Source organism: Dreissena polymorpha, chromosome 2, assembly GCF_020536995.1.
Source record: "Dreissena polymorpha isolate Duluth1 chromosome 2, UMN_Dpol_1.0, whole genome shotgun sequence".
In the NCBI taxonomy this organism is placed as follows: Eukaryota; Metazoa; Mollusca; class Bivalvia; order Myida; family Dreissenidae; genus Dreissena; species Dreissena polymorpha.
The window spans coordinates 108180672-108195438 of record NC_068356.1 but is presented as its reverse complement, the minus strand read 5'-3'; the positions used below and the strand labels follow the sequence as shown (position 1 = coordinate 108195438).

Here is a 14767-nt window from a genome sequence, read left to right as displayed (position 1 = left end):
TGTCAAGATGTGTATAAAACACACAAAATCTATCACAGTTATGGCATCTTATTACAAAATTGATCATGGTGTATCATGGCGATGTTATGACGAATATAATAAGAATTATATATTCTATAGTGATATATCAAGCTTTTGAACTTTTGAACATTAGTAAGTGAGTGAGTGTTTTTTATAATCTGTTAATAATAAGCCTTATATGTTTTTATTAGTTTGCCAATTTCTTGTTATATTTCAGATTATTGCTTTTCACGTATGACACTTTTTCCAACATATTTTTTTCTCACGAGTTTTATTTTCTCTATAGTCCTAATGGAAAGTTTTATTTCATATCCGTGATGAAAACACACAACATGAACAGACAAATTTAAAATTGAATGTGTTCTATCATAAGCAAATCTGATTAAGAACATGAGTATGTTTGTTATACTTTAATATATAATCAGTATTATATAATAAAGTAAAAATGGTGACAATGCTGTGCACATTTAGTAAATGAAACTGATGCATCAAACCCCAACCAGCGGTTGCCTTCAAACTGACAACCACCATTTTAAGTAAAGCCCTCAGAATCAGGAAGGAAAATAGGTTCATAACTTTTAATAATTTTATGAAAATCCATGAAAATTTATTAAATGATCATTTTATAAACCATGGTGAAATAAAAGCCAAAAATAGGATTTGAGGTCACTGAAGAATAACACATAATAAAATAATTATTTCATCATCACGTTTTTTGTGGTTGTTTTGGTGTTTCTCTTTTATTTATTTTTTCTTATGATGGAATGATGTCAATTTATAAGAAGTCATTTCGCCGCTTTGACTTAGGCCGCTATGACTGATGGTGGAAGTTGGTGTTTATCTTTTATATATAATTTTGATTTTCAATTTTGAAACATATTAAAATACATAATTACAATGATTATGGTCTATAAATACCAAATAAATAAAAATTTAATAATTAGACTGGTTTCTAAACATTGTTGTCAAATTTTCATTTTCGAACCAGTCTGTACCGCCAAAGAAACAAACGCTTTGTGACACACGCGGATATTTTGTGTGATCAAAGCGTTTCACTTGTTTTATAAATTCGATAGTAAGACCATCATTAAGATCCAAAATGGGTGACAAAATTGATATGAGTTTAGATGATATAATCAAATCCAACAAAAAACCAGGACGAGGTGGCGGTCGTGGTAGTCGAGGTGGTGGTGGTGGAGGTGGGAGGGGAAACAGAGGAAGATCCAACAGAGGCGGCGGGGGTAGAGGAGTGTTCCGTGGTGGTGTACAAAAGCGAAGATTCTCTGGTGGCAATAGACCGTTTGGCCGTTCTGTAAGTCACAATCATTTTAAAAGCTATTGAATGGATACATGTAAAATTAGATAAATTTATACGTGACTTTGACACGTCTTTAGCTAAAGAAACTTCAGCGTACAGTTTATATAGTATTGACTAGAGCTGCAACGATTCGATCCAATGCATCGAAAATCGGTTTAAAATGTGTCGATTTGATTACGATACCAACCCTACCGAATTCCATTCGATTCTTTAACATATAGACATAGATACTGTAGTGTTTTCACGGTTAGCTCTTTTTGGGGTTCGTCAACAACGACAGCAGGATTTCAATAGATTTTAAAAACCAGGAGTCAATGACCCCTGGACTGAAATTTTGAGGTCAATTTCGAAGCGCGTTTATTGTGTTTTTGTCTTTATTATTCATGATTTTTTTATAAACATATGCTCTAAGAGTAACACAATATCTTAAAAAGTTATACTGCTTTATTAAATAACAATACCATGATACAAAACACAACATTTTTTAATGGTACACAAAGATCAGAGCTCCAGATATGGGCCATACAGCCGTAAATACGCCTTTTTTAATGAAGATTTACGCATTTATTTTTATAAACTGGACGTACAACAGCCTTCGAAATAAGCTTTGAAAAGTTACATGCCAGTCGGGCCAGTTACTTAAGAATTTTAACATGCCCAACATATTTTTTACATGCCCGAACTTTATTTAACCAATAATTTTACAACTGGCTGAGGAGTGACATTGGCAATGTTTGACACGAGAACCGCTGCTCCCTTGTCATTGGCATAGGACTCTCCTATATCCAATCCCTTTGCCTTGTAAAGTTTGCAAATGTCAACAAAGTCCCTAAAAGACTTATTTGGCAATATAATGAGCTGTTCTAAATGTGATAGCTTATTTTTCATAGTCTTCAACTGAATGAGACACCTGGCAAGGCTGGCAGTGTCCGCTCTCTAATTCAAGTTGTTTTTTCAGCCGATCTTACCAAACTTGGTCAGATGTATTTAAATGATGTCTAGGTCAACTTCGAATATTGGTCATGCTGGGGCAAAAACTAGGTCACGGATCACTTAGTGCGTTTAAAATATTGAGCATGGTGTCCGCTCTCTAATTCAAGTAGTTTTCATCAGAGCTTCACCAAACTTGGTCAAAAGTTGTATCAAGATGATGTGCAGGTCAAGTTCGAACATAGGCCATGCCGGTTAAAAAACTAGGTCACCGGGTCACTTTAAACATTGAGCATGGTGTCCGCTGTTTTTTTTTGTGGAGACAACATGCAAAATATTCTGTGTCGATGGGTCAATGTGGGGGTATTCGTAACGTCTGTGACAAAGCTCTAGTTGATTCAAGTTTAAGAACACTTGCACCTTCAACAAAATTGCACAACTTTTCTTTGGGTGTCACTGCTATGCAGTGCTCACGCTGCTGCCAGACATTATCGCCAATGGCGATTATTTTATCCAACTGGCTTTTATTTCTTAAAATTGTCTAGAATAAATGGCGATTATTTTATCCGCCTACATAAAAAAACAAATTGCCACTAAATGTTGTCCCGCAATTGGTAAACGCCTGCAAATCGGGCCATCAAGCAGGAAAAATCGATAACGAGATTACCTGTGTACACACTCGACCCTGTGTATTGTCATACACGCGTCAATAACTTCTGCGACATTGTGGCCTAGAGCATTTTTCTCAATCAGTGTCCGACAGCAGTGATATATTTCGGAAAAAACGTCTTTAATCTCCCTGTGCTTTACCAATTATCGGTAACTGTTAGATCTTTGTTAATTTTTCGCCAATTATTATTTAATCGTCATTATTGAAAATCGCCGCTAATATTGTTGGCTGGTTTTGTTTTGCACGCCGTTTTTTCTGCAGATTACGTTGAACATTGCTTGATGAAATAATTATTTAATCGCCATCAACTAATTATCCCCGTAATTACCGCTGTTTGTCGTCTGCTTTAACATAATGATTCCAATTTTTAACCAGGTAACCTGGTTTTCCCAATTCAAAGGGACCCGGCATATGCCATGGTCAGCTAATTTTAACGAAACACGTGTTTGGAATTACACTAAGGTGGTGTATTTTAACTCACGCGCTGTGACGTTAATTGATGTAAACATGATCGGCATTGCGAAAGTGTTATTTTTGGAATAAATCATTTACAATTGATATTGGCCTCTGCCTACAATATTGCGGCCGATGGCAAACGCCGTATTAAGAGATAAAGTAGTCGAACGATATGCACATTTTAGATTATGCATATTAATATTTTATATTATGCATATTTCATGTGCAACAAGCGTACAATTTTTCGGATTACCGTTTTCGGATACTGTATTTTTTTCGTCCATTATGATTTATTTTCGAAGTTCATAACAGCAAAAATAGAATGACGAATACACATGCGGTGATACGGAAGATGTGGTTTATAATATTTCGAGTATTCACCAAAAATTGCAATTGGAAAAACTATAAAAAATAGTATAATTAGTGCTCTGGGTGGGTTGGGGCCTCTGCCCTTAATTCTTATGTGTATGTAACTGTAGCTGAGATCTGGTTTGTTAAGTCACACCCACAACATTGATTGTATTCTTTATTGTAAAGCCATGATAATATTTTATAAGAAAATGACACACTGATATTATGCTTGTTTTTGAGTATATATATATATTATAACTTAAATCAATAGATATACATTTAATAAAACATAGATAAAATGAGATTCATGGTTTTTTCTTTCTTTTTGCCTTCAGTACCGTTTTGCGGAAAAGTCCGCATATGTTTTGGCTATTATTTTTTTAAGGAAAAAAAATATGGCTATTATTTTCTGAAGGCCAGAGTGAGCACTGGCTATGTCTGTACAACAACTACAGAACATGCCTTTTTTGTACTGAAGCCACGGTCGATCGTTACACCAATGCTCTTAAAAATAGCATTCGCTGGTGTCTTCGTACCATTTCTTGGCTGCCTTTTTCTCTAAATCATTGTCAAGTTACCATTTTTAAGTGCTTTACCGGGCTTAGCCCTATCAACATACCTTAGATACTGCATAGCCTCTAAGTCGACAATGACAATTGTTGACATTGACGAAAACTGAAGCGCATGATTTGATTGAAATAATTGATTCAAAAAGCATCTCTATTAATTTCAGGGCCCTCAATCTATCAAATCTGCCGCCGTAGAGTATACTTTTTTTCCTTTCTTGGGGGAAAAATTCCCCCTAAAAAAAAAAAAAAATTTTTTTTTTTTAATAGAAAAATGTGTCTCATGATTATTATATCTCAATTCTATTTCAATTTAATCTTTTCAAACATACTTAATTATGAAAAATGCATGAATATAGTGCAAACATGTACAAATGAAATAATGAGAGAGTAAGTAAAAAAATCCCCCAAAAAGGGAAACACCGCGAAAATTCCCCCTCCTAAGGGCTGCGGACCCCTTCCCCCAAAGTAGTGTGAGGGCCCTGAATTTCTAGAGAAACCGTCGATAAGAACCGAATGTTACCGAAATGCATCGGTCAATAACGATAACGTGCGCAAGCAGGTGCGTGTTGTTAAACCAATCAAATTTCATTGCTTTACAACTTCCAGCAAGGTGTATGTTAGCAAAATTGAAAAAAGTGTTTGCAAATATCAAGAACTACTTATGATTTTTTTATAAACTGTCAATTGGCTTCAATAATTTACACGTCTGGCGGGCGATAAACGTGCATTTTTGTATGTGCCCGGCAGTAAATTTACTCGCCACGGGCGATCGGGCGTATGCTAATTTCGAAGACTGGTACAATTACGACATTAATATCCATTTTACGCATTTACGAAACAAATCTGGCCGTACCGATACGTCATTATTTTAGTTTCCTGTAACTTGTAAATCCGTCAAAAGCGATATGTCTGCGCGCAATTGAATGCCGGCTTAACCGAAAGCGGCTCAAAACAACACTTTGTTGTCATATAATGACTACATACGGTGTCTTCTAACCATCCTGACATTAAATCTGTAAACCCAGAAAAAAACATTGTCGCCCCGATATTAAACGATTTGATTGCATTGGTGGCGTAAAACGTTAAAAAACACGATGGGAAACGGATGAGACAGTGCAATAAGTGTTCATTTACTTAGCTTACTACACTGCAACGCCGATATATCGCGGTTGGTGGGGTCCAAAGATCGCGAGCGCGATATATCCGGCGCGCGATATAACTCGAGAAATGTCTTACTTAATTGTATTGCGGTTAACTTGTCAATTTTCCCCAATGTTTTCATTTTATATACAGCGCTGCTACATATTTGTATTGTAATAATTGCAAACCAATGCTACAATATACGTTTTCGTTACTACATAAGTATCTTGTGTATTTTTCATAAAAACCAAAAGTAAATTATGTTTTTTATTTTTATGTACGATCCCTCGCGAATCAGCTAAAATAAAAAATTCTTGCCGTAAAAAACGTATAAAATACATTGAGCATAGATTTCAATTTACCCCTAGCGTAAGGGTAACGATACCACGTGTTTGAATTATATATGGAAATGTCAACGCCACATAATTCGCGTGATACCGCAGTACTTTTGTTGAAATTTACAACGAAACTTTTAACGGAAATTAAATTATCGCAATGTTGTACGGGCTACGAAATTTTCATTTACAAATAAATACACCCACGCGCATTTTCGCGCGCTTTTTATCAGAACAAAGAAATTCATGACCAGTACCGAAATTTAACGATTTATATACCAGTAAACTGCCATTATTACCTTTGCAATGACACTAATTGGATATTTCCTAAGTGTTAAAAACAACCCCAACCTTGTGTAAACAACATTGTCACTAATCGAATGTTTTTCACGCTTCACTGCGTGCCATAGTAAGCCGCGAAATACGGGGTGTTGATACTAGCTAGAACCGGTTTTTTGCTTAAGTTAGCAAATTCTCAGATTAAATCATGTCATTTAGTGATCATGCTCGTCAGATTTTTGGGAGCCATAGCCAAAGCGCGATATATTGGACAGCGCGATATAATGGTCCGCGATATATCGGCGTTGCAGTGTAGTTGGCTTGTGTTTTCTTGTCAAGAAAAATGAAGAAATAGTATTAGTCATGAGTTTTAATGTGTAGTTGTATTAGCATCATAATTCAGAATGGAAAACCTAATACAGTAACTGTTTAAGAAGCTACATGTATTTATTATAATTGCTGCAAATGTTTCTGTAAAGTCAGTTATACACCCTTCAATATCCAAGAACGCGGGTAGTACAGTACTACCTGTATTTTTGGATATGGTAGTACAGTACTAATTGATTTTAAGCGTTACTCCTTCAGGGTCTTCCCCAGGCCATTTAAGCGCCCCTTGCCGAGGCGCCTGAATTTCGAAATCAGAGTCCCTGGGGCGCTTGAAATTTTCCGATCAGTGTATTCTTCAGTAAAAGAAAGTGGAGATTGTCCAAAAAAATCAAGGTTTCCCTATCAGTGTATCAATATTCCCCTGTTTTAAAAGAGCACTCGGTACCTTCTTTCACAAGTAATCGCCATAAACACCACATGGGGTAATGGATAATCCACTCATAAGAGAACAGCATAACGCGCGTATCGATTATTCTAGCCACATTACACGGTCATTTAAATGCTGAAAAGGATGTATCTGGTAACTTTCCAGTCGTCAAACTGTGAAGTTCATCGTCCAATCAGTTACGCGAATGCTTATGAGGGCGGGGTTAACTATCGACCATTATTTTTGATTGACGTCGGGCATGAAGTACCGTTAAGAGTTTATCGCCGCTTGATTAGCAAGAAGTTGTACCATTTGAGTAATATAAAACTGGTAATTAGTACAGTACAGAACATTAAAGACGGTTTCGGGCATCATCATCACACCTTTTTACTGTAAACAAGTGTTACCTATGACTCATAATTAATACGAGAAATTTATTGCAAGTGGTAAACAATTAATTATTATAGCGAGTAGGTTGTGCAAATGACTCCCGGTTACAATTATGTGATAACAATTTATTTAATTCCAGTACATGTATATTTCAACATGTCCATTTATAGAACTGATTCACCTCGTTTTTCTGACATTTATTTGACACGTTATGCGCTTTAACAAATTTTCGTTGAATTAATTACGCACACTTGTAAATGTTTCGTCCGATAATCGATAGTTAGAAGACTGATGATGGCAACCGGCCGTGATCCTCCTGGACAACGTGAATTTCATGCATAATTCCGTCAATACATTTATTCGACTCGTAAAGTGTTTAAACAAATTATCGTTGAATTTATAACGCAACGGTTAATATTTGTTGAATAATTAAATTTGTAATCCGAAACCCATTCCCGTCAGTCGATGTTAACGCGTTTTTAATCCGAAACACACTTCAGAATGTAAATGTTACCGCAACGTTAAATATTTTTGCTTCAAATTAGCAGTGCAAATTTATTTTGTGTCGAATCTTTTTCTCAATTAAAAAGAGCGCAAAAATTATGCAGCATGTACAACGTCTCGTCTTTTGCATACAAATGGCGTGTATTGAGCGTTTTAACAAGCGCACAACAGGTCAGGGGATTGACGCATATTCAGAGGCAATATTTCATCAAATCTATAGATAGTCACTTAAAAAATGGCAAGGTTTGTGTTAAAGAAATAACTGAAAGCTTTTATCGTAAATATTTACCAGAAAGAGATTGATAAAAACGGAGTAAACGGGATTATCGGGTAATAAATAGAAACTTGAAAAAAGTAAGTATACAGTAATAGAGTCGGGTTGAAACGGATGTATTGGGGAATCGTTCGAGTCTGGATTTTACTATCTGTGCGGAAAAGTTTTAAAACAATTAAACAATATAAAAAAATATATTTTTAAATGACTGGGGGATTTTTTTGAAGAGTCATAGCGCACCAAATGACGTCTTTTGACGCTGTTTTTCTTTGAGTTATAACGCACCACAGAACGTGAATTGACACGTTAAATTTAAAAAAAAAATCAACGTCGGGAGGGGACACCCCACCCGAACCCACTCCCGCTAGGCCCCGGGGCGCCTGAACAAATTCCTGGGGAAGGCACTGTCCTTTTCTTTCTGTTAGTGGCAGTACTGTTACTAATTTCACAAATCCTTATCTGGACCTCTGACAAAGATAATGACAAAACATAAATAATTTGTGCGAACAATATCCACATTAAGTTTTTCATTTCACAACTTTTTTATTTCTATCACTATACTATGTTTATTTGTAAAAACAATAAATGCTCATTAAAATCTACTTCATCATAACACATTTAAGTCTTTTAACACATTTAAGTAATTTAAGATATATGGTAGCACCTTTTCATCACATATTTATCGTTATTATATTATCATCATCCCTATGATAGCTTTTGTAACAAAACACAATCTAAATGCATGGAACATCTAGTATATCATTGTGTTACTTTTTATCCCAATACTATACATGTCCGAAATATGTACACTTAAAAATGCCTTACCTGCAGTAGTTTAAATTTAATAATCAAAATTTTCATTTTTAACCAGGTTTTCCGAAGGAAAAAACTGGTTATTAGATTGGCGAATGCGGGCGGGCTGGCTGGCTGGCTGGCTGGCGGGCTGGCTGGCGGGCTGGCGGAATAAGCTTGTCCAGGCCATAACTATGTCGTTCATTGTCAGATTTTAAAATCATTTGGCACATTTGTTCACCATCATTGGACGGTGTGTCACGCGAAATAATTACGTCGATATCTCCAAGGTCAAGGTCACACTTTGAGTTCAAAGATCAAAAATGGCCATAAATGAGCTTGTCCGAGCCATAACTATGTCGTTCATCGTCAGATTTTAAAATCATTTGGCACATTTGTTCACCATCATTGGACGGTGTGTCGCGCGAAATAATTACGTCGATATCTCCAAGGTCAAGGTCACACTTTGAGTTCAAAGGTCAAAAATGGCCATAAATGAGCTTGTCCTGGCCATAACTATGTCATTCATTGTGAGATTTTAAAATCATTTGGCACATTTGTTCACCATCATGGGACGGTGTGTCCCACGAAAGAATCATGTCAATATCTCCAATGTCAAGGTCGCCACGACTAAAAATAGATTTAAAAAAAAAAAAAACTTACAAAGGGGGTTAATTTTTTTTGGTCATTTCAAAAGTTCAGTTTGAGTTTTCTCCCTTTATCAGATTTTTTTTTCACAATGAAAACCTGGTTTTGTGACAATTTTGTCCCTTGTTGTTTTCTGGTTTAACAAACCTTATCAAATGTTTGTTAAATCCAGTTAATGCTTTCTCCATTATTGAATCACCATTACTTGTAATTTGGATAGCCAGCTTTGAATTAAATGCGGGTTATAATTTAATTTACAATACGTCAGCGATTTACAATGTCGAAAGTCATGACGTAGAAATTTATTTCTACTCTGATAATTTATATATAATCGAAGTAATGTGTTTTCTCAATGTTTATGTGTAGTATTATGACTTGTTAGTATAAAAAAAATTAACTGGTATTCCAGTTTATATAAGATATATGGGTGTTACTCGTAATTATCAGTAGATTAACAAACTGACAAAACTCGCTGGACTGAATAGTGGATCTACGTAATTAATAGACCTTTGATCAATTTAGTTTTTTCTTTATTTTTGCCGACTTTCTTTAACCTTGCCGTCTGCAAAGTCTGCAAAAAACTCTGCAATTATCGGATGGTCAATCAATTATCATGTAATCACGGCTGCTAATTAACCAGTTAGTGCGCACGCACTATTTAGACAGTGACATGTGTATTGGAAGAGATGAGATAAGATAAACAACCCCCGGGGTATTCTCTCGATTATAGACCAAGTTTCAAATTCTGATACATTAATTTCATTTTCAATGAGAAGCACAGCGGGCTTTATTACCATGGAACTCGATATGTTAACTGACTGATGCACGGGTCTATTTTTCGATGCGACAAAATGACGCTCAGCAGAAAAAAGGGTTGTGTCAAAAACAAGTCATTTTTAATTTGCTCGCGTCAAAAGGCAGGATTCTGCGTCTATTGAAATCCCCGACTACAGCAATTAATTGTAAGGACACTAAATATAATACTCACGTTGGCATCGACTGGAATGCTCGTCAGGATGGCACCAATTGTCCTTGTCGTGTTCGAGGGAACTCGTCTCGTTGGCTCGTCGGTTGCACGTCACAGAATGGAACTTATACCTTCTGGGAATGGCCTTCCAGAGAAATACGTATTATTGACACGGTCACAGAATGGCACCTATACCTTCTGGGAATGGCCCTCCAGAGAAAAATGTGTTCACAAACAGCCACAGGCTAACATAAGCAATCACAGGCTCACAATTACTCCTAGCAATACTCAGCTAGGAAAAACACGTCTACTCGCATCAATCACCCATGCACAAGAGACCATATTATCTCGTGCTACCCAGCATGCACTATAACGATTTGTTGCTGGTTCCCAATCACGAGGTATGTGCACATTTTGTAGACCGGGTACCGGCACAACACTCCTCCCACTATTCTCCTTTTGAGACGACGCCACATAGTGAAGGAATCGTACGAGCGCAAATGATGAAGTAATAGTGCCCCTAGCGTAAGCACCTTGACCTAACACCTCAAAGTTAGGTCTGCATGCCGGCCGGCTTTCATCCGACCTCTGTTTGCGCAACGCCTGCAATAGACCACAACTTAAGTTAATGCATCTCCATTAAATGACCATTTGTATTTAGCCCCTTCGCACAAATATGAAAGCATATGAGCCATAATCTTTGTTAATAAAGAGTTAAAAATAAAAGTTCAAAATAAGGTCCGGTAACTCTTGCTCCTTTTCTTGTCTGCACAATAATTGGACAAGTGTACCCACCTTTCAACCTATTTTCACAAATTTTAAGAAATAAAATAACTGCATACAAATACATCTCCTCGCAGCCCATATGAGAAGGCCTACGCCCTCTGCACGGGTCTGCTTTATCCACTATAAAGCAATACTTAAATGTTAGCACATGAATTGGAAACAAATTACTTCAGATTAACAGGCACATGCTTGTCTATTATTGATGATGCAAACACACTTTCATGGCGCTGGCTAAATAAAAATAATCTTAATACCTATATAATAATACCTATAATTGCTTAAAATTTTATACAGATTAAGTACATTTTGCAGCAAAATCCCTTCTAAGCGCGGTTAAACAAAAATAACAGGAAGTTAAGCGCAGACTGCACAAGATAATTTGGGACGACACGTATGCCTATGCATTAAACCCCCTTTTCGCAGAGCACTGCTCAGATTAATTTCAATTTTATAGTTTCAACAATATTGCGATAAAAGCCTGGGCTTAAACTTCAGGGGTTTTGTTTACTGTTCCCCTACCAGAATTTTTCCCCTAAAAATACCATTTCCCCTCCAAAAATATAATTTTTCACCAAAATATAATATTTTACCCTCAAAGAAATGTTTTTTTTCTTTTGGGAAGTCGACACTTATCCAATTTGTACCATGTACAACGATTTGCTCTCTCTCTCTCCCGACGAACACTCAAATCTGGGAATCCCCGTGATTCTATATATATTTCTTAAATTACGTCATGGAAACCGGGCAACTAATCGTATTAATCATGTGACTATTTTACTGGATTCTGGTCTTGCGCGAGAAGGGTGTTTCGTCAAGTAATTACAGGAAACCAGTCGTATTTTCATCCGGGTTATGTGAAAACCAAGATATAAACGTTAAAACAGAAAAAAATTCTCACAATTGGCGTTCATACACGAACAAAATAAAACGTTCGGACTCGGAAAATATTAATTGCGTTGACGCATTTTTTAAGAATGAATCATCAAAAACCGTTGAAACCCAGCAGGATTCGGAGGTACATGTAATCAACGTCGATTAATACTGTCGGATTATTGTGAAAGTAGACAAACAGCAGCTGCCGCACCTTTCCCTTCCAATACTGTAGCAGATCTAGATCGTCAACCCATTCATCATGAAATTGAAATCATAATATTGACATCGTTCCCCGGCCCCAGTTGAAAACATTTCCCATTATAAGATCTACATCTGCAACTTTATTTAGGTCTTTGACTTTAATATCATACTTGTTCATGTGTTTAAGAACAAAAAGGTCAGAGACATGCCTCTTTTTCTAAAAAAAACCCTGAAGTCTGTAAGTGAGTTATAGACATTGAAATGAACAGTTTTTATTTTTTCCCCATATACACTGTAACTCCAATATAACGCGGATGACGGGGTCCAAGCCACGCAACAGCGTTGTAAACGGACAGCGTTCTAAGTTTTGAGCTTATTTATTTAAGGGGCTATAAAAACAGGTATAGTATAGCCTATAATATAGGTCCTGTGTATTGTCATGCTGTGTTGTCATCCGCAAATACATGCATATATAAACCGAATCGAACGATAACAGTATACATACCGCTTTTCTAATGTGCAAATTTATCCGATAATCCAATATAATTACATCACTTACGAAAAAATAATGTTTAACATTTATGACACGAAATATGTTTACGAACTTCGTAAACAAATTCATATGCCTACGCCATTTTTCAGAAAAATTAGTACAGTGCATTATGGGACACAGCTTTCATTGGACGATCGAATTTAAATTTAGATTGAATGCAATACGATACATGTACAAAGAAATGTTTTATTGCGTCATACGCACCGTAAAAAATGTGCTTTCCGTGGACTTTCTGATAACGGGCAAAAATTTAAGTGCATCTCTGTTAACTATTACACTGCGTTAGCATGTAAATAAATCGTCAGGATTTTAAAATTTATTTTTCGTATACAGTACACTCCACGCGTTTTCCCCAATTTCCCTCCATACTCCGCGGGTTTCGACCTGGAGGGAGATTAAGAAAATCCCGCTATACGCGGCGTTTGCATGATTTTGGACGCGGCGGTTAACGATCGGCAAAACTGATAAACCGACGCGGCGGCCCTCGGCGTTGGCAACGCGGGGGGAAACTCCGCGTTTTACGAGATAACGATCAATTTAATTTTGTTTGACTTCCTGATTTTCAAATAAAATTACATTTATTACAAGTACATACATGTACATGTAGTATAATATTTACAATTAAAAAAAACAACCAAGATAGATCGATCCCGACGTGGTTGTAGAAGTAGTTGTGGTTGTATAGAAAACTCGTTGATTTACGACACACAAAACGTCGTCTTTTAACTAATGCTTACCAATTAATATAAACACAGTTTGCAACATTGTTTTTATTTTCTTAATTTAATCCAAAGTTTTCATGTTAGCAGGTGATTTTCTATAATGAACATGTATACAAATGACCAAGGACCCTAAAAATCTCGCAAATCTGTGTGAATTGACAGTTTGACGTAATCAAAGAAAAGCCGCTTCCTGTCTAAAGGCATAACTTACTCAAGTAAACACGTTCAACGAATGCATAAGGAATGGTTTTAATTGTCGGAACAAAGTCTATTCTCTGCTCGCTAATGCATTGATTTTCTCTTTGTTTGTAGGTTATTCCATTGATTGCTAAAAGGTGGTAACTATTGAGTTGATAATTGCATTTAATATTCACAGTTGTATTCTTGTTGCGTCGACATTCTAAACAATGTTTACCAGTAATTATGGACCAAATCGGCAGAGTGACATTCACACATGTTAATCCCTTTTGTCAAAACACCGAATACAGCAGTCTACACAATAGGTCAGTAGACAAGCTTTGCGTGTTTTCATAACGTCAAACACTTAAAATCCAGTTCCGCCCAGATGTCTTCTGTAATCAGTTTACAGTACAATTAGTGTTAAAATAATTACTCTACTAAAATACCGTAACGATAAAGATTCGACGTGTTCGATTTGAAATTATTTTAGAGGAAATATCAACTTATTCGCGATATAATTTCGTTAATAAATACCAAAGAAACTTTTAACCGAAATCAACAATGTTCTCTGCGCTACAAAGTTTGTATCAAAAAAATCAATACACGCACGCTTTGCAGGAGTATACATTGTACCTTGACCTTGTACATTGCAGCATAATTTTCGCGCGCTTTTGTCGGGAAATATACATGACTGTATATTGGAAGCATTTGTAAACGTCGTGTTAACAATTAAAAATCGTAGTGTGTTTCGGATTACTAATTATTATTCTCATTTGGAAATTTTACGGAACATTTATTCTTGTGTCGTATGTGTTATGATTTAAATATTAATTTGTCAAATGTATTATATTAGACTAATTCATATTGTAGACGTACCTGTGAATTAAAAAACATAATTTTTATACGTATTAATTTTCTATACAATTATCTTTTTATACATGTACTACAGTATTTAAACAATTTATTATAACAATGTTTTTATTTTTTGGCATGCCCAGTAGCACACTGCTAACGCGGCGTTGCGCGGCGATCACTGATAAGAACGGAAGGTGTC

General features: G+C 36.1%; 1 protein-coding gene across 1 annotated transcript in view; it reads left to right on the top strand.

Annotated features, from left to right (window-relative positions):
- The first annotated feature begins 997 nt into the window (after positions 1-997).
- LOC127868420 (THO complex subunit 4-like) overlaps positions 998-14767 on the top strand; it is a 48570-nt gene continuing 34800 nt past the window's right edge. Inside the window, exon 1 of the mRNA XM_052410203.1 lies at positions 998-1333. Coding sequence (XP_052266163.1) covers positions 1121-1333 — 213 coding nt within the window. The 5' untranslated portion in view covers positions 998-1120. The remainder of the gene's footprint in view (positions 1334-14767) is intronic.